Here is a 21,819-nt window from a genome sequence, read left to right on the forward strand (position 1 = left end):
TGAAGGCAAATAAGTTGTTAAGAAGGCAGGCGGGATACTTAGCTTTATTAATTGAGGCATTGAATATAAGAGAAAGGAGATTATGTTGGAGCTGTATATAACATTAGCAAGGCCTTAGCTGGAGTATTGTGTGCTGTTCTGGTGACTATACTGCAGGAACCATGTGATTACACTAGAGAAGGTGCAGACGACATTTACTAGGATGTTGCCTGTTGTTATGGGAAGAGACGAGATAGGTTGGGGTTGTTTTCCTTAGAGCAGAGAAGGCTGAGTGGGGACCTGATTAAGGTTTGCAAAATTAAGAGATGCACAAATAGCGTAGATAGGAAGAAATGTTTCCCCACATTAGAAGGGTCAGTAACCAGATGACAAAGATTTAAGGCAATGGGCAGGAGATTTAAAGGGATTTGAAGAAAATTCCTTTTACCCAGAGGCTGAGATGAAAGGGAGTACCTGGAACTCATTACTTGAAACTGTAGTAGAGGTAGGAACCCTCAAAGGCATTTAACAAATATTGAATGAACACACATAAGTTTACAGGCCAACTGCAGGAAAATGGAATGAGACTAGATAAATGCTTGATGACTGACACAGACACACAGAAACATGGAGAAAAGGCGCAGGAGTAGGTCCTTTGATCTTGCTCCACTATTCAATATGATTACGGCCGATCGTTCAACTCAACTTTCTCTCCAAACTTTTTAGTCATAAGAAACATATCTAGTTCTTGAAAACATTCTCTGTTTTGGCCTCAATTGTGTTCTGTGGCAGAAAATTCTGCAGGTTTTCCACTCTCTGGGTGAAGAAATTTCTCCTCATCCCAGTCCTAAATGACTTACTCTGCATCCTTAAACCATGACCCCGGTTCTGGACTCCCTGGTCATCAGGAACATGCTTCCTACATTTTCCCTGTCCAGTCCTGCTGGAGTGGGACCCACAATTGGCTTCACTAAACTTGTTTTCTTCACATACCTATAGAGATTTTTGCAATCAGTTTATATATTCCCTGCAAGCTTAGACTCTTGATTTATTCTTCCTCTCTTCATAAATCCCCTCTTCCAACACACAACCTCTTGTGCCCCATCATCTTAGGTTGTCCCCAGCTGATGCAGAAGTAAATTGTTATTTCCTGCATTGCAAGACTTTAAAGTGGGACTGTTATGGACCAGGCCAGACCCCCTCCAAACATTTCAAGAAAGTAGTGGCAGCAGATTGTGAGGATTGTGAGACTGAGATGGAAATGTGTTGCTGGAAAAGCGCAGCAGGTCAGGCAGCATCTAGGGAACAGGAGAATCGACGTTTCGGGCATTAGCCCTGAAGAAGGGCTAATGCCCGAAATGTCGATTCTCCTGTTCCCTAGATGCTGCCTGACCTGCTGCGCTTTTCCAGCAACACATTTCCATCTCTGATCTCCAGCATCTGCAGACCTCACTTTCTCCTCAAGGATTGTGAGACTCTAATGCTTCTAGTTGTTTTAAGCAAGTGTAAAGTGGATATTCCAGCTGGTCGAGCCACTTTGGTTTAAACAAAACAGAATTTATTTACATGATTACCAAATGAAACATAAACAAAAGAGAACAGAATACCAAGTAACGTAACCTATCCGAAAACCCAACAGATGATACCAACTTAATGATGCTGTTCCAATACATGTAACATTCTCATAAACACCCCTTGGTACAAAAGGTAAATCCAACACCGGTTCTTAAAGGAGAGAAGTCAGAGAGAGAGAGAGAAAGGGTCAGCATGGATCTGTTTCTCTTCGGCCCAGCAGCTTCACAACTGCCTGCCTGTTTTCAGTGAGCAGCCAGACCAAACCAAATTAGAGAAAAGCCGAGCTGGGAGAACTGGCCACTCCTCTTTCATTGTACAAGTGTGTTTTTTTAAATTGAAAGTGTTTTGCCTGAGTATCTGTTAGCTATAATCAAACTGGCCCTAAACCCAATCCAAGTCAGACCTTTTTTGGAACTGCTGCTTTTATGGCCTCTCTGAAAAACAATGCCAAGGACAACATAACCTTGTTAAAGGAACAAAACGTTACAGTACGTATATCGAATCTTTTGGAATTTGACACAAAATAATCACCTAGTGAGACCTCAAGATGGATTGATGTGAACCATTCCAGCTGCTCCTCCATGGTACTCCTCAGTGCAGCCAGCAGTACCTGTGATAGCTAGGGCAGATGTCCTTTGGGTATCTGATGGTTGGTGAGGGAAGTATCAGCATTTCTGCAAGGACTACTTATTTCTCCAGATCTTCCTGAGTATCGATATCACCATCCAGGATCCACCAACAATGCAAATGATGCCTCAGGCAGCTCTTCCTTAATCCTTCAAAAAAAACTAACCTTTCCTTACTTGCCTAGTGCCTGCACTGTGTCCAGGTGGCCTGGGGCTATTTAGCTTTCCCAACACTCAGCACAGCTCATGGATAAGGCCATACTATGGAGAGTGATGGTGCATCATTTGCATCCATGGAGTAGAATGCTGATTTTGGCTCTCTGTTAGGGTCACCTCTCTCTCTCAATGGACAATGTCATATGTTCACACGCCAGATGCAAAACATGTTGCTTCACCATCTGCCAATTTGCTTATGATTCCCCACACTCACCATTTACACGACCCTAAGCATCGTCTGACCTTTCCTTCAACCTCTGATGTGGAGTGGCTGCAGACGCTCCGTCAATGTCTCCACTACCTGCCCGTATGTATTTACACAATCCTCACAACCTGCTGCCACTCTTTCAAAATGTGCCTTAATGCCAACTGACAGGAGGGTATCTGAGCTATTGGCGGGTGAATGCACTGGATTGATGTGATACTGTGGGATGCTGCTCCCTCAGATGGTGGACCCTCCTTTGATCTGTGGTCCCACAGCTGTCATCAGTCCTTCACCTGCCTCTGGAAGTGACAAAAGTGAAGGTAGTGCTTTGCACTTTCTGTCAAGTCCTGTAGCCTGCCCTTGATCTAGAGCTTCCTGTGTTTTAGGTTAGATTACCTACAGTGCGGAAACAGTCTGTTCGGTCCAATCAGTCCACACTGACCCTCCGACCAGTAACCCACCCAGACCCATTTCCCTCTGACTAGTGCACCTAACACCTATGGGTAATTTAGCACAGCCAATTCACCTGACCTGCACGTCTTTGGACTGTGGGAGGAAACCTGGAGCACCCAGAGGAAACCCACACAGACATGGGGAGAATGTGCAAACTCCACACAGACAGTAGCCTGAGGCTGGAATTGAACCTGGGACCCTGATGCTGTGAGGCAGCAGTGCTAACCACTGTGTTCATCAGGATAATATAGATGCTGTAGTTAGTACTTGTCTGGAGGATTGATGGCTGTATCAATTGCATTGCTCACTCTATAACAGGCTGCCTTAATGTAAGCCATTCTATTTTCACTGCATCCTCCTCCATTAGAACCATTAGTGCCATGAAATGCACATCAGCTCCAATTCTTCTATATTCCCTAGTACTCTTAACATGATTCCCCTTCTCCTACAAGAATACAAAAATTAGGAGCAGAAGAAGATCATTCAACCCTTCAAGGCTGCTCCCCTTTTTTATAAATCCAAGATTAATCTGATTGTGGCCTCAATTCTATTTTCCAGCTTGCCCCTTGTAACTTGGATTGTTTTGTCCTTTAAAATTGATCTCTTTCAGCCTTAACCTAATCCACAATGTAAACAGTGTCATGTGTCTCTCATAGGCTTGTGGTGGTCCTCAATCAATGCCAGCTTCCTTGTCAAGAATTGGGCCTTTGGGAAGTCTGCCACAAGTAGCCATTTTGTCTTGGTAATGCAGCATTCACCCCTAACTGATCTTGCGTCTCCAATTCTGCTTCTCTCTGGGGATGTTAATGTCAGGTGATATGTGAATTTGCCGTGTAGGCTTCCACTTCTGATCTCCAAGAATGCCGTTTGCTAATTACGAACTCACTATGGTCAGCAAACCCAGCCATTAAATGACTGCATTCGGAAAAGTCTCTGTCGAAGTCTGGTCATCTGTCCTTGCAGCCATGTAACCTGCATTGAGCCCACTGTCAGGACTTCCTCTCTTTTGATAAAATCAGCCCAGAGCCCCGACAGGATTTTCCCACCATGGGCCTAGTCATTTCTATGACTGAATTTCCACAGCCGCCTCCTGTCAAGCAAAACCCCAACATATTTCTTCTGCTTATCGAACCTGGTAAATTTACTTTTACACCTGATTAAATTTAGAATATTCAGAAAAATTCCAACTCTGCATTAAAGATGCTCCAATAATGAATGTCATGCCTGATGTATGGGTGAGGTACGCTGATCAGAAATGCTTAGTAATTGCCCCCAGTTATGTTCCAGTGTAAATGTTAGCAGTTAGGATAATATGCAGGCCTCTGGACTCCTTGGGCTAAGGAAGATGGAAAGCCACCACATGACTTTCTGTTGATCTGTCTTGCAATTCCCTATTAAAGATCTGAATATCATCTTTCCAATCTACTGAAAATAGAATTCTATTTGAAGATTGGTGCTTTAATCTATGTACTTTTAATATATTTTTATATCATCAAGTATTTATAGTGTGTGAACTTGTTTTATTAATTGGGATTTTTAAAAAATTGTGATTATTAAAAAATGTGATGTTGTTTGTTTTAGACCAAAGCTCAAATGGACAAGCTTCAGAAAACTGTCTCATCAGAAGGAAGATTTAAAAATCTAAGAGAAACTCTGAAAAAGTTAGTTTTGTTTTGAGTTGCTATTTTCTGGATAATAAATATTATCAAATCTCCTTGCTGAATCTTCAGTGTGAATGGACCTTTGTTGCATTTGTTATGTTACATCTCAAACCAACTAAACACTTAGAGTCTATTAAGCTTTCTTTAATAAAATAATTTTCCTCACAGACTGAAACCTAACAATTAGCTGTGGCACCATTCCCAACAATAAGGGTGTAGAAAGTATTATATTTGCTGACTGCAAAGGTAATTGAAATTATCTGAAATGGTAATCAAGAACCATGTGAACATGAGACCATTTTTGTATCTTCTCAGATACTTAGGATGTACTATCATATTGTATAAGTGTTGGTGAAGTGGGCACATTGTGGCATAATGTGTCTCAAAATATTATCCATATTCTAAAACTTGCCACAAACTAGATCAGGTCCAGGAGATAGTCTAATTTAGATGGGTCCTAAGACCCAGTTTCAATTGAACCTTGACACATTGATCATTCTCCACACCCAGCTCACTCCATGAGGTCTTAATATGTTTTGCTGAAAGGTCATGAACTGAATCATTGGCTTTGAGATGGATTTCATCCTAGCCAGTGAGTAGGCCCAGAAAACGTGAGGGACTCTGGTATAGGGAGGGTGTGGCCACCTGGACCTGATCCAGTGGGTAGCAAGTTCCTGAATATGTACAACATGAGTTTGATGCTAGAACAAGTGGGAGGGGAAACCGTGAGATGGAGAACGTCACATCACCTGATATTCCACCAGGATAAAACACCACATTGAAAGGGTAGAAAGGCCTTTTTGAAGAGCTGAGATTCTCCACACAGGCCCTTTGAAGGAGGACTGTAATTATACTGGTCAATTGTGTAAATGTTGTAACAGAACACCTTTGAAGGTATAGAGAAGAGAATTCTCTATCTTTAAGAGTTTGCTAGGTATTAAGCATGGAGATACCACAATTGACCCAATACCTTGCTGCAAGGTTCAGTGAGAGTTTGATGTGTGACCTCCAGGATATTCAGGAATATAGAGAGATTCTGTTTCCAGCTGATGGTTGTTAAAGACCATCATGGATGACCAAGTCAGTCTGGATGTAGGTCACCATGGAGATGAGTGGCCAGGGGCTCCATGTGAAATACTGGACTCAGCGCCAATAAAGGACCAATGAACCCCTCTGCACTGTTATGTGGGAATGCCAGCTCACTACAGTGTATGAGCTTCCACTTATCTGCAGGCCCTGCTTGGTCTAGTATGTCGAGGGAAACCACTCCTTTGACTAATTGGAATAGTTTCTTATAGTTAATAAGATATAACTTATGATGTGTTAGCAACTAGTTTCAGTTTACATTGACATGCTGGACACCGTTAGAGACTTTGAGGAAGTCCAGATATTCGGTCCCACTCCTTTGAGATCCTAAGTTGCCTACAAGTTCATAGACCCTCAAGAGAATGGGTAATGCTTATTGACCTTTTCCAACGATCACAGCAAACTTGGTACTGTTCCGTCAAAGTGAATAGAGTGTGAACAGGAAAAGTAGGGGCACTGAATGGTTAATATTTGTGGAGTAAAGGGTTAACTATACTTTTACCTTAAAAATAGTTACCAATCATGTGCATAAGGAACTGGTTCATAGTGACTTCGGACCACATGGAAGTGACACTTGAGTCTGTTGAATTGAATTGAAATGAAATTATTGTCACATGTACCAAAGCACAGTGAAAAGCATTGTCTTGCGAGCAATACAGGCAGATCACAGAGCTAGTAGCATAGATAGTAAATAATAGGTAAACAGCAGCAAAAACACAGGTACAGGCGAAGGTTAAGAGTTTGAGAGTCCATTCAGCATTCTAACAAAAATAGGGTAGAAACTGTTGTAAAACCGGCCGGTGCGTGTGTTCAGGCTGATGGGAGAGGTTGTAGAAAAACATTGCCAGGGTGGGATTGTTCTTTAAGAATGCTAGCGGTCTTTCCTTGACAGTGGGCCTGGTAGATGGATTCTATAAATGGGAGGTTGGTCTTTGATTGTCCGGGCAGAGTTCACCACTCTCTGTAACCATCTCCAATCTTGAATGATACAGTTGCCATACCAGGTAGTGATACATCCAGACAAAATGCGCTTGGTGGCGCACCTACAAAAGTTGGCAAGGGAATTCGCTGTCATGCCAAATTTCCTCAGCTGTCTGAGAAAAAAAGAGATGTTGTTGGGCCTTTGTAACCAGTGCAACCAGATGCTTTCCAGAAATGTCCTATCTTAATTTGTAGTATGTTATCATGTTCAAGAATGCCTCTTAATTTTCACTCATCTGAGTGCTGACCTGATCTTCTAACGATGCCGAGGAACATTGGTGAAGTGTAAAGTGTTCCTTATCGCTAGTTTGCATAGTTACTCAGGCTGCATGTGTTGGTGCCCCCTCTGTTTGTGCATCTTCTACTGTGCCTTACCCAGATTTCCTGAGAAGGTGAAGGCAACCCGAAACCTCACGGTTGTGAGGCACGAGGGCATTCTCCCCAACATCTCAGGAAACCTCTCCCTCAAAGCTTGGAGGATAAAGAGCCTATTATGCGAGAGAAAGAACCAAGTGGAAGAGAGTGGAGTGTTGGAGTTTCCTCTGCCCGTCAAGATGAAGCTGGGATTCCTGGATCTTTGAGTCTAACAGTGTGGCCAGTCCATATCAGCAGGCGTGGACAGTAAGGAGGAACTGATTTGAGATTAACCCATAATCTCTAGATGCCATGGCAATCTGGTGTACCCATGGCTTTAGCAGTCCATATTGCCACCATGGCAGCAGTTACTTTTATGCTTCATTTGTGGGATTGACTGCCCTGGTGAGTTATGACCAGCCCCATGTTCCACCTCAAGCCTTCCCAGCAGATGACAGTCCACATGTCTCTGAGGACACAGTATCTCACTTGTCCATCTGCAACCAGTCTCAACAGGGATACACTTACTCTGTGAGTGTGGTTGGTGCCTTAAACCCTCTGCGGTGACCTAGACTCCTCCAGCACTGGTGAAAGAGAGCCCTAGCCTGGAAGCCAAGTGCTGCTGGAGGATACCTGACACAGTCATCACAGGACATCGGGCAGAGAGCATTGATGGATATTGGGATACACCTCACCACAATACACAAATCTCTCACGGAAGATACAAATATAGTGTTAATATTGTATTAAGGAAGACTTCTTTGTGTTAGTGTTGACTTAAAATTATTCTTTGTTCAGTGTTTTTTATGATGTTTCCCCTTCAGATGTGTATGATGTTTAATGTCGTGTGTTCGAGGGCAGAAGCTGCTCGTAGATTGAGATGTGATATCTGTGTGAGGACTGAAGAAGACTGTTTGATGTGTTGTTGCATCTGAAAACTCATGTTCATTTTATACCACTCAGCGGTGGCCAGATGTTTGGAAGTGGGTCCATATGAGGAGAGGGTCTCTGCCTCTCATGCACTAATTTCCACAGCAGGCATAAGCAGCAGACCACTGCTGTGGATCCCCTTCCTTGTCAATCTTTACTTTCCCAGCCACCTCATCAGATGAGGCTTGTGCCTTCTTATATTCACCCAGGTTTGTTGCATACAGCAATGAGAAAAATTTAACATGTGGACTTGCAGGACGCAGACAGTCACTGTTGAAGAGGCGGCAAGAGAGAAATGTAACAAAATGCTCAGATCTTACAATATATTGCAGGGTTGATGTATCCTCTCTGCAACAGTATTATCTGGTGCACAGCATATGGCGATCTGTGATCCCTGAACTGGATTATGTTGGGGATACTCCCCAGAATAATTTAAACAGCAGGAACACACCTTCAACGGACCCATGGTTTGCTTTTTTAAAATGGTTTGCTTTTTTCCTTGTTGTGGTGAGATTTGCGTTGGGCTAACCTTCCGGTTTTACTATGAGGGATTCTGCCAGTCATCATCAACCATGTGTGAAGAAAATAGTCTTTGTCACTTCTGATCCGACCCTGGATTGGTTGCTTTGGCAAAAACGACTGTGACACCTGTGAGTGTTGAAGCACATGGGCATCGTGCCTCTGCCAGATAGGAAGCTCGCGCCTGCACGATTCACCATTTATGTTCACATTGAGGGAATAGGATCCTCTCTGTGAGTAAACACAGCCTAGCTGCTCAGATGCTCCATATTGGAAACATAAGTGTAAGCAATTACATTTTGAATAGACTGGAGCTGGAAATGGCTGCAAATCCAATGCTCTCTCTCTGCCAGGCTGGCCTCATCTCTCTGGATTATTATAAATTCTTCATCCTTCTTCCACACTATCTCCATGATAGAATTGTGGGTGGCTTCCTAGGCACTGTTTCTATGACAGCCTTCCTCGAGAGGCACAGTTTCTTCAGGAACTCGCACTGCAACATTTGGAAATTCATCATCCTGGTCAGCAAACATTTGGAATGTGTTGTGGGATTGTATCTATCTCATCTTTTCCATCAGGTCTTCTCTCTTTTTGCTAGGCTGCTTGCACTGGTTCCTGTGCATGTTCCCCAGGATGAAGGAGTACAAGGTCAGTGATGCACTCCTTTAATAAGTGAAACCTTAGTCACTATTCTACTTGTTGCCTCTTGAATTTCTTGAACTAACCCTTAAGGGTTAGTCACTCTTTACCTCAGACTCCATCTCTCAGAATGTCAGTTTATCAAATTCGAACACCGAGAAAAGGTCTCCAAAGATAATGCAAACCTGCAAGTCAAAGGACCTCAGTTAAACAGCCAGTGTTCCATGGGGATGTTGTTAAGGTACAGAAGATTTGTCAGTTTCATTTTAATACATTCCTACAATAAATCTGTGTGTAATGCATTTAAAAGGCATATAAATGCTCATTGTAGATATTGATGAGGTTCTTCTTGATGACCAATAACTTTCCACGTTGCTTAACTTCTTGTCTTTGACAACATTGCAAGCTAATTTTGATGTGCCTGGGCCCATCTGCCATTTTGCCTGCTCCAGAGGGCACAGTTTCTCCCTCCACACGTGGTACCAGACCTATTGATGGTTTTGAGCTCTTTGTGTTTATTTCTGATTTCCAATATCCGCCGTATTTTGCATTGGTTTCTTGTGTTGTTCAAAGATCTCAAAGTACTTCATGTTTTGAGTGCATGACTGCTGCTCTATATCTTGACTTCCATGTTCTTATCTTCCGTACCTTGTAAACCATGGTCTGAAATGCTTAGTGATGTCATGTTAATAATAAGCTGTAAGGAATGATTCTGTGATGCTGTATTGCTAAGAGTGATAAGTGCTGCTAGAGAGTGTGTCCCAGAAAATTATGTGCAGAGCCTATTATTTTCCATTCAATAAAGTGGATGGAAATGCCCTTGTTGTGAGCTGCACCAAATTCTGAAGTGCACAGTTTTCGCTGTGGCCTTTAATCATGATTCACATAACTTGATTTTGTATGATGCCTTTAATAATTATCCCGAGGCCAATAAACAGAATCTGTCAGCGAACCAACAAAAAGGGACAGTTAGTTAGGTTTTACTGTATATTAAAGTTGGGGGTTGGGGGAAAGGAAGTGCATAGTGGAAGGCAAAGAGGTTTAGGAATGAAATTCTGGAGTTTATGGGATTGATAAAGGCACAGATGTCAATGGTGAAGCATAGTCAGAGATGCATGAGACTGGAATTAGCAAAATGTATAGTTTCTTGGAAAAGTGTAGTACTGGAGGAGGTCATATAGCTAGAGGGAGCTGAGTTGATTAGGAAGATTTGAACAGAAGGGTGAGACTTTTTAAGTTGAGGTCTTGCTGGACTGAAAGTTCCAAGTTAGTGAGACTAGGAGTGTTGTGTAAATGGGGCTTAGTGCGAGTAAGGATACAGAGTTTTGGATGATTAGCTTGTATGGTTCAAATTTATTCACAACAAAAGAGGCTTTCTCCCTGTTTCTGTATTGTTAAAAAGTTATCAAACTCTTGCATTGAATTAAAAGTTATAGGTTGGGGTGGAGAGTTCTGCAAGTTGTTCAATGCATCAATGCATTGCTTAATGTGGTACTGAATTAAGCAAAGTTTGAATAAACCCTGGTCTGGAGTAGTAAAGTCTGGCTTCAATTGTATAAAAGCTTGGTTAGAGAAGGAGTATTTTGTGTGCAGTTTGTTTTCTTCTCTCAGGGAAGATATTGTTGGGAAGGAGAATTTTGAGGGTTCACCAGATTTGTTCCCAGGGTGGTGAGACTGTCTATGAAGAGAGATTGAGCAAAATGGGATTGTATTCTCTACAGCTTCAAAATAGGTGATTTAATTTAAACCTGAAAATAGAGTAGATGCGAGTCAAATGTTTCCATTGATTGGGGAAGCCAAAAATTGTGGGATATAATTTGAAAATAAAGAGGATGCCACTTAGGTCCAGGATGGGGAGAAATTTATAGATGCCTGATTACCCATGTTAGTAAAAAAAATCATTGAAGTGTGTGATCAGCCATGATCATATTGAATGGTAAGGTAGGTTTGATGGGCTGAATAGCCTATTCCTTTTCCTGTGTCTCCAGTGCTTTAGGGCAGTGCTGGTATTGGCACCACAGTTAGTTTTAACACATTTTTAGGAAGGGGATCAGCCAGGGCACCCTCAAAAGACCACTTTGCAGTAAATCTTGTTGAAAATGTTTTTGAAGATATCTTTGCATGGAGGTGTGTTGGAAATATAGCCTGTCAATACTTATATCTAAACTCATGCATGCAAGATATCATGTTGATTCAAAACCTCTGTTCAAAACAAAGAGTTGAAAACCTCTGACTATCTGGAGAGCCTGAGTTTAGTCCTTTGAGAGAAATGAGACAAATGTAACAGAGAGCTTTGAGGGTCATCAATCAAAAACATGCAGCCCATTTTGACATGGTTGTAAACACAAAAGATTTTTGTGGATGTAATGTTCTTGAACCTTTATTTTTGTATCTTCATTTGGCAAGCTGCTACTCTGCATCTATTTTACAGGCTAAATTGAAGCTGGTACTGTTGCAACCAGTTTGCTCAGGTACAATTTGAATTGTTATACTATGCCCCGAGTGTTGATTAGGCATATACCCTTACACAGACACTGGAAACATAATTTAAATATGTGATGCGTCCTGAGAGCAATCTGCTGTTTGTCCATCTTGTAAAATTGGGATTCTCTATTTACTTACATTACTTACGAGCCATTGATTATTGTATACATTAATAGTGGTTCTTAAAATTTAACCTTTTCCTTCTTCACAGTTGTAATCCACCATGTGTTCCATATCTCGGGATGTATTTGACTGACCTAGCATTTATAGAAGAGGGTACCCCAAACTTTACTGAAGAAGGTCTTGTAAACTTTTCCAAAATGAGAATGGTAAGCAGGGTCAATGATCTAAGACATTGGTCATTTCACTTTCATTAAAAGTAACCTGATCTTTTGATTGTGTTGGAGGTATATACAGGGCTTAAACTTGGCAACATATTTGCTCACAACTGCTGATCATAACATTAGTAATGACATATTTCTTTTATGAAATTGTTTAGTTCTTTAATTTCAGAAATTCCCCGATAATTTTCTGGACCCTAACTCTGCCATTCTAAGTGTGGCAAAGCAACATCTGAGCCTTAAGATCAATGATTCATCTCAAAATCTACACAAGAAAACACAAACTATATCAGCAGGAGTAAGCCATTTAGCTGCTCAAACCTGGCAGAGAAAGGTGGTGCTGAACTGCCTTCTCAAGAACAACTAGGGATGGGCAATGAATGCTGACCCAGCCAGTGATGCTCACATTCCATGAGTGAATTTTAAAAAAACATAAAAAAAATGGCTGATCTGATTGTAACCACTTTTTCAGTTACCACTGATATCATTTGCCTCTTGCTTAACGAGTCTATCTCTGCATTAACAATATTACAGGATTCCGTTTCTGCCACCTTTTCAGGCTGAGTGTTACAAAGACTCATGACAATCAGACAGAATTTTTTTTTTGCCTTATCTTTGTTTTAAATGAGTGACCTCTCATTTGAAAACAGTGACCCCTAGTTCTAAAATTTTTGCTAAGAGGAAACATCCTCTCCATACCTATCCTGGAAAGATCCCTCAGGAACATTTATGTTCCAGTCAGGTTACCTCCCACTTTTCCAAACTCCATTGAATACAATCCCTTGTCTGCCTCCTGCAGGGACCATTCCTTCCAGGCAACTCTTGTCTAACTTTCCTTTACTCTTAACAATCCCCTCCAAAGCCCCACAAAAACTTTCCCTGTAACTCCTGAAGGTGTAACACTTATTAATTTACCTCCTTCCTCCTCAGTATCCAAGGGCTCTAACATACCTTCCAGGTGAAGTAGCCCTTTACCTGCACTTCACACAATCTAATCTACTGCATTCGCTGCTCACAATGTGGTGTCATCTACATTGGGGAAACAAAGCGTAGACTGGGTGACTGCTTCACAGAACATCTGCGTTCTGTCTGCAAAAAAGACCCTGAGCTTCCAGTTGCCTGCCACTTTACCATACCATCCAGTTCCCGGGCCAACATCTCCATCTCAGGCTTGCTGCAATGCTCTGGCGAAGCTCAGCATAAGCTGGAAGAATAGCATCTCATTTTCCACTTGGGGACCCTGCAGCCCTCCAGTCTTAATATCGAGTTCAATAAATTTAGAACCTGAACTCTCCCTAACCCTACACATCAAACCTTGTTATCACATAGTCTGCCATTATACACTACCTATTGTTAGCCACTAATAGTCTCTATTAAAAGCTATTCACCCTCCCAGCCAGATCATTATCAAATCCTTCGTCTGTCAAACTGTCCTTCTCTCTCTTTAGGCTCTATCCCCACCTATCGGTTGCCCCTTCACCCCTTCCCCCATCTTACCTTCTGTATATAAACTGACAGTTTCCTGGCTACCATCACTTCTGAGGAAGGGTTACTGGAACTGAAAGATTAACTCTGATTTCTCTGAGGTAAAAACAATGACTGCAGATGCTGGAAACCAGATTCTGGATTAGTGGTGCTGGAAGAGCACAGCAGTTCAGGCAGCATCCAAGGAGCAGCGAAATCGATGTCCCCATGACTTGTCCGGACTTGTCCTACCTGCCTATCTCCTTTTCCACCTATACACTCCACCCTCTCCTCCCTGACCTATCACCTTCACTCCCCTCCCCACTCACCTATTGTACTCTATGCTACTTTCTCCCCACCCCCACCCTCCTCCAGCTTATCTCTCCACGCTTCAGGCTCACTGCCTTTATTCCTGATGAGGGGCTTTTGCCCGAAACGTCGATTTTGCTGCTCCTTGGATGCTGCCTGAACTGCTGTGCTCTTCCAGCACCACTAATCCAGAATCTGATTTCTCTGCACAGATGCTGCCAGACCTGCTGAGCTTTTCCAGCAACTTCTGTTTTTGTTACATTAAATACTAGCCTAGTCTGTCCAATTTTTCTTAAGTCAACTCACCCATTCTAGGTATTAGTCTGATAAGCCTTCTCTGAATTGTCTCCAATGCATAAACATGCTTCCTTAAATGCTGTTCTCAGTAATCCAGATGTGGTGTCACCAGTGTCCTGTATAACTGAGGCATTATCTCCCTACTGTTTTGTTCAATTCCCTTTATGATAAACGATAATGTCCTATTAGCTGTCCCAATTATTTGTTTTAACTGTATACTAACCATTTCTTATTTATGCATGAGGACACCCAGATTCCTCTGTATCTCAGAGTTCTGTAATCTCTCACCATTTAGACAAAAAAACTTATATTTTATTCTTCCTGCCAAAATGGACAAATTATATTTTTTCCACATTATGTTTGCTTCACTTGTCACTCCTTCCATCCACCTGTATAGTTTTTTTTAGCCTCCTTATGTCTTATTCATAACCTTCTGCCTTATCTTTGGGCCCTTGACAAATTTGGTAACCGTACCTCCATTTAAGTAATTTATATCAATTGTAATGACATTGATGTTCCAACACTGATTCCTGTGGAACAGCACTCATTATCTAACACCACCTTAAAAAAAGACTTCTTTATACCTATTGTCTGCTCCCTGTCAGCTATCCAACCTTCTATTCATGCTACCCCCTACACTACAAGCTTTTATTTTTGCAATAAACTTTGATATCGAATATTTATGAAAAACTAAATGTAGTCCATCCACTGGTTCCCTTTTATCCAGAGCACATGTTACTCCTCAAAGGATAACAATAGATTGGTAAAATATGTTTTCTCTTTGACACTCCCATAAGTAACTCCCTGCCTTTATCATTTCTACCCAAACAATTTTCACATCTTGACATCGTGAACTTACGTCATTCCTCACTATTGTTTTTATACCATCATTAACTAACAAAACCACAAAAAAGTTATTTACATAACCAGGGTAGGCTGCCTAGGACAGTGTAACGATAGGCCACCAAAACGGATAAGACTGCATGAGCTTCAATTGTCCTGTCCTTAGAATGTTTCCCTATTTTAAGGCAGAATGATAACCACCTAAGGCCCAGATTGGCAGTGATTATTTTAACATGGTTTAGCTGTGAATGCTGGAAAACTGAAACAAACACAAATAGAAATTGCTGGAGAAACTCAACAGGTCTGGTACCATCTGTGAAGATAAAACAGAGTTAATGTGTCCAGTCCAGTGACACTTCTTCAATTCTGACTCAAAATGTTAAATCTATTTTATCTTCACGGCTGCCAGACCTGCTGTGTTTCTCCAGAAATTGCTGATTTTGTTTGTTCCAAATTGTTAAAGTTTGACAAATCAGTTATCCATCGATTTCAATGATAAGAATTGTCAAGGTGTGTGGGTGAAAGAGAGACAATCCTCAGGGAAGTCCCTGCTATCATAAATCACAGCTTATATAGCTGAGAAGTTTTTACTTAATAGTGTGGGAAAAATAACCCCAGAATTTCTGCTGAAGTGGTCTTCATTATTGGACAGTTTTAGTAAAAGTGCTACAAAGAAAATCTGATCCTTTACAATCTCTCATACTGTTGGAAGTTTCTTTCTGTAATCAGAGAAACATTTTACTGCAGTCCAGTAACCTTACTTGGACATGTTGATTTTGGAACGTATGGATGAAAAAATATTCACTCTCTTGTTGCACTTGATTTTATAAAATCATGACTAATTATTGAATTATTTTAACTAGATATCACATATTATCAGGGAGGTACGACAGTTCCAACAAACACCATACCGAATAGACCATCAACCAAAGGTATACTTGTGTTGTACTGTTTATTTTCAGTCTGTTATAAATTTTGTGGCCAAATGTATTCATTTGGATTTCAGATTATTCAATTACTAGCTTCAGAGATCATTTAGATTCAAAATGTATATTAGAATACAGTTTTGCATTGTATAGACTGCATCAAATATCAGACCGTACATTTAACTCTATCAGTAACACTTGAAATAACTTTGCTTTGTGGTGCAGTAACAGGATATTGTTTAAGTTGCCAGTTTTGAGTGAGAATGCTGAAAAGAAAGAGACTTCGTCCAGAAAAAGAACAATCAATTCAGGCAGTACCTCAACCCATAATGGCCCCACTTCAGCCTCAAGTGACTGACTGATTGTACAGCAGTTGCTGAAAATGTGTTGCTGGAAAAGCGCAGCAGGTCAGGCAGCAACCAGGGAACAGGAGAATCGACGTTTCGGGCATAAGCCCTTCTTCAGGAATGAGGAAAGTTTGTCCAGCAGGCTAAGATAAAAGGTAGGGAGGAGGGACTTGGGGGAGGGGCGTTGGAACAGCAGTATCAATTGTACAGCAGTATCAATTTGCGTGCATAGACGGGGACCTTTCTGAATTTGTGGTTATTCCATTGTAACCATTGGAGTCCAGCTAAGAACCCTCCTAGAGCAACAGACCACGTGCAAAACCTGATGGAAGTTTAAGTTGACTTAAGAGTAATTTGGTTGGTGTGTTTCAACAAATTTTCACACTTCTCCATGTGAAGTTGGCAGGAAAACCTTCAATCTGTCTACTAATATGCTGTATTGTGCTGTACTTAACCAATTTTTTGTAGTGGGGCATCACTCCACATTCTGAGAGTTTTGTTATCAGGCAGTACTATTAATATTTTGCTAAGAGCAAGAAAAAAGGGTGTGAGATGGACAAGTACTAAAGAGCCGTGTCTATATATTTAGATATATGATAAAATGAGTGAGAGGAGAAGCACCGTTTCCTCAGACATGACTAATTCTCAAGTGAAATACTCCGATTATAAATATTCCAGTGTCCATAAATAGCCAGATCAATTTCCTTAATTACCTTTAAATTGCTTGTTCAGTGAAATACAATGCAGCTGCACTACTGTTGCTCTTTGAATGATAATTTTTGACATTTCCCTCCTTGCTGTTTTAGGTCATTCAATACTTACTTGACAAATCAATTATTATGGATGAAGATACGTTGTATGAGCTGTCCTTAAAAATTGAACCTAGGCTCCCTGCATGAGAACCAGCAAATCTGTGGCTGCAAAGATTCAGCAGCTTAGTATGACAACCCAGAGTGTATGTGGCGAGCTGCATGGAGTGTGACTTATCTACCCAGGGTAAATGTGAGTGTGAGTTTTCCTAAAGGAAAGATGGAACCTTACGGGAAGATTGCTTAACACACATTGGAAGATGAAGAACTTCTGCTTGGGATGAAAGATTAAGGTCATTTATATCCAGAAAACTTGACACTATGAATGAGCATAATTTCTGCAGAATGGAAAATATGAAGATAAGTTAAAATGAAAGTCATTATATTAAATTCTAAAAAGAACACATTATAGTGTGCACAAAAAAATGGCAAGCATTGAGGTAACTGTTCATCTGCAAGTCTGGACATTCAATATGATACAAATTATTTCCTTCCTAGGAGCTGTTTTAGTCATAAGCAGCTTGATTGGCTGTTGGTAGACTTTTGTTTTTCAGAGAGGGGTGTTCAGTATAAGACATGAAAACTGAAGGACTGTCTCAGCGTCCGAGAGAAATTATGTCTAAAGAACAACCTGAAGAATATAGCAGTGTTGCGTTTCATGAAGCATAGCGTGAAAGATGGTGAAATGCCACCACAGTTCTTAGTGGCTTCAAGAAATGAGCTCTTCAAACTTAAGTTGAGAAGTTCTAATGGCATGAGCTTTAAAAACATCTGCTTGCTGTACCATTGCAGCATCGTTGCACACATGAACCATTCATAAAATTACAAGTCGTACTGAAATAGTGATTTAGGGTATCACTGCTTGTTTATACTTTAACAGGCGTCCGTTTTGTATGTTGTATCTGGGATGTTCAGTAGTAGCTTTCAAAGTAGAATGTTAAATGTCTTTGAAATATGCTGATATTTAGTCACATCATCTTTGTGTTGAGCTAAGTATTATGTTGTGCTGCTTGTTTGTGCTTTCCTACTTCCAAAGTCTTAAAAAATGTATTGAAATCTTGAATCAAAGCAGCCACAGACAGGGTGTGGGTCTATGCGAATAATAAACTACTGACAATTTTAATAATGTTTCAAAACATCTCCTGGAACACTATCATTCAAATATTCAAAAAAAATGATATTCCCAAGAATTTGAAAACTCATTCATCCTCAATGCCAAGGATTTTGCTCAAGACGATCCGCTAAGAACCAACTTTCAAAAAAGAATTAAAAAAAAAAAGAATTTATTCAATGTACAGTGGGTGACAATGTTCTAAGTTTTACAGTTTCTGGCAAGGTACAGACCTGAAACAGGAAGTGTGCATTATACCTCTCTGGCCCCTCTCTTGTCAGCATGTTGAATCCAATGTCAACTAACCAAGTAGGGGCTGGTCAAAGGAATGCTTGCTGTGTTTAAAAAGAGGACTCTATGCCTCATTGGTTATCGATTAGGAAAGAGGTTAAACCAAGAATTTAGTCAGGTAAATGATATAGTCTGGTCCCCCATCCCCCCTTTGCCTATGTAAAACACATCAGTCAGTTGTGGCCACTAATTTAAAGGCACACATTATCCCCACGCTCTCTGTGGTTTATATATGTCAGACTATAAAAAGTTAAAGTAATAAAGTCTGCTAATAGCTAAATGCTGTCACCTTCAAAAGCAGACTCTGCTGCTACGTACCCATATGACCCCTTTTCATCCACCTGTACATTGCCTCCTCTTTCTTGTTGGTACAGTCATATGACTAGGGAAAAGTAGAGTGGGAAATGAAATGTTGATCAGCTTGTTAACAAACTAAACAGATTGCTAATTGGTTATTTGAACAGAGCAGTGTTCTTCCAATTCCAGCACCAACTTGCCTTCCATATTTTTGGAGTCTGGCTGGATAGCATTGGATCGCTGACCCAATGTCATTGCATCAAATTTTACATATGCACATTTGGTGGATGGAAGTGGGGAGGTGTGCCCTGCATGATTTCTGCTAGTAAATTCCAGTCCACTGGCTTCTCTCCACAATCTTCACACACTTGTGTTATGTTGAGGCCTATTGGGAAGACATTTTAATAAGATCTCTGCAGTTAAAGCTGGCTAGCTCGTATCAGAAATGGGTTCTGAAGAAAATATTTCATTACATCTAGCCGTAATAATTTAAATCAACGTGAAAGACTGTCAAACCTAGACCAGCAGTTTCAGAGACTTGGTAAAAACTCTCAATAATGGAGCATGCTTTCCTTTTACTCTCACCCTGGAACTTTAACAAAACATCACTAACAGTAAGTTAATACATCATTCTGTTTGTGTGATTACATAAGCAATTATATGATATTCTTTGTAATAACATGAAAACTTAGATTATGGTGTCCTATTTTAAGATGAGAAATTGTGGAAAAATGTCCTTCATATTTTATGAAAATATATTTTTAAGAGGGACAATACAAAATGAGGGCTATTTATTTACAACAGACAATAAAGCAACTCTCAGGGAGTCAACTCTTTAATGTACTAAAATCAAACAGTTGCAGGTGATATTATTCTTAAATTCTTTTTTATTTAATTTTCTACACAATATACTTTATGCTAAATTAAATAACAATGGTTGTTTGATCTGAAAGTTTCAGTTCTGTGCTTATATAATAGTACTGTTCAATTACACAACTGCAAGTATGCTGTCAATGTCATAGTAGGCAATATGCAATCATAGCAATCAGCAGGCAAAGCAGTTAATGACTCTTTCAATATTGATTGAATATAAGGCACAAGTATACAGAATAATGGTAGATAGACATTGGTTAACTCAGTTGGCTGGCAGTCAGTTTATGATACCAACAGGGTGGGTTCAATTTCTGCACTGGTTGACAGTACTATAGAGTACTCTCCATCTCAACCTCTCCTTTTGCCTGAGGCGTGGTCACCCACAATTTAAACCACCATCTCACACTTCTCTCTAAAGCCCTATGGTCTGGTAGGACTACAGTGACTTATCTTTTATTTACTATTAAAAGTAATTTAGGGATTTTCTTTTAACAACGAGCAGTATGTCAGTAAGAGATTACAATTTGATGAAAATGTGACGATGTGCATGTAGTGATTGTAATGAGGTCAGCCAGGTAGACCTCATAGAATATGAGTTCCCTGATTGGGGCTGGTAATCTGGTCTGCTCAGGGAGCCATGGCTGACAGATATAAATAGGAGTGTCTAATAATAAAAAATTAATAATAATAAAAAACAGGAGTGTCAGAGGTTCTGTTTACTCAGAGCTGGCTCTGAGGGAGCTGGTTCAGTGTCTGGAACTCTCCACTTTTAAATAAAGAGTGACTTGGTGACTGCCTCTGTGGAATTATTTCAGTTCAGAAGCAACTTTGTTACACCTGCTTCCATATTGAACTCTGGTGTGTAAATTTGCATATGTGTAAACCTCCCAAGAGGGGCTAATAGCAATTTTAATAATTCAATGACATTTCAACTGACATTTAAATTTATATAAATTTATATTGAAATTGAAGCGACTACAAATAGCAATAGGGTCCCTTTAAAAGCCAATCATATGACATCAACAAATGCTTAGTATTCATAGCTGCATCCTTACCTCATTGTGAATGAGATTGATTTAGTTTACTCGTGGTAGGTGGCTAACTTGTGCACTCTCCAGGAATTGAGATCTTAGATCAGAATGGGCAGCATAGTGGCTCGATTGGATCTCAGATGAGGAGCCAGGTGACTATCAGCAGCACCAGCACCAGCCAGTTCTAGAGTGTCCCACAGGTGGGCAGCAGAGTAGGGAATAATGGAGAGGAGCGCAGTAGAAAAGCACTGCTTGTATAACAGATTGTACAGTCAGATGCCCAGTTTCCTTGACCTCTTGGAAGACCAATATACCTAGAGGCTTGGAATGCTGTCTCAGATAGTTACAGAGGTGATCGCCTCCCACAACAATTTTGCTTTTGATTTCTTCCATGATTATGATTTCCTATAAATACATCTGGCAGGTTGGTAATTGATCGTTTTCCTTCATCGACAATGTCATGAACACTTTCCCAAAGTGGACAGAATGAGTGGGCTTTCTGCTGTGTGTTTCTGGATGGTTTCTCACGGTGCTGAATATCATTGACCCAACACATACGGTAATCTGTGCAGCCCTGCCTGACCAACCAGGAATATCTATCAACTGCAAACGATTCCACTCTTTTAATACTTAGCTGGTGTGCTGTGTACAGGCATGAGTGACTACCAATGAAGCTATGTACGCAGTACAAAGACAGGCTTATGACAGCATGTGTCATTGAACAAACAAACCATGTAGTTAATATGCTGTTCAGGTGCTTGAACAGATCTGTAGAGATCAGAATTTGTGAAGCAGAGTGCCTACAATGATCATAGTGTGCCGTACTCAGTGCAACTCTCCAGTGGATTGGATTGGAGTGATAGAAAAACAAGGAGCAGACGACAAACCATCTGCAGTTGACACCACTAAAGAGATGCAGAAACAGGAGGAAGATGGTGATCTGAAAGCAGCACCAACTGCTCCCCTTGTTTCCTGGGATGTCAAGGATTCTGTTATGACATCCATGTTCACTAACCTCCATCGGTCCCCCTTCCTTTCTTACATTACCCATCATCAACCAGTTCCATAAATTCAAAGCAGTCCTGTGAATAATCAACCACACATTTCGCACCTTTCCTATTGGTCCTCGAATTCACTAACAAACAACAAATAAAGTAAATTGCCGCCTGACA

General features: G+C 40.7%; 1 protein-coding gene across 2 annotated transcripts in view; it reads left to right on the forward strand.

Moving 5' to 3' along the window:
* Positions 1-20,238, forward strand: part of rasgrf2b (Ras protein-specific guanine nucleotide-releasing factor 2b) — a 229,148-nt gene extending 208,910 nt beyond the window's left edge. For both annotated transcript variants that reach the window (XM_043708239.1, XM_043708251.1), the window contains 4 exons: positions 4,636-4,715; positions 11,920-12,037; positions 15,826-15,894; positions 17,042-20,238. In XM_043708239.1, coding sequence (XP_043564174.1) covers positions 4,636-4,715; positions 11,920-12,037; positions 15,826-15,894; positions 17,042-17,134 — 360 coding nt within the window. In that variant the 3' untranslated portion in view covers positions 17,135-20,238. The remainder of the gene's footprint in view (positions 1-4,635; positions 4,716-11,919; positions 12,038-15,825; positions 15,895-17,041) is intronic.
* Positions 20,239-21,819: the final 1,581 nt, after the last annotated feature.

This window comes from Chiloscyllium plagiosum, chromosome 2, assembly GCF_004010195.1.
Source record: "Chiloscyllium plagiosum isolate BGI_BamShark_2017 chromosome 2, ASM401019v2, whole genome shotgun sequence".
In the NCBI taxonomy this organism is placed as follows: Eukaryota; Metazoa; Chordata; class Chondrichthyes; order Orectolobiformes; family Hemiscylliidae; genus Chiloscyllium; species Chiloscyllium plagiosum.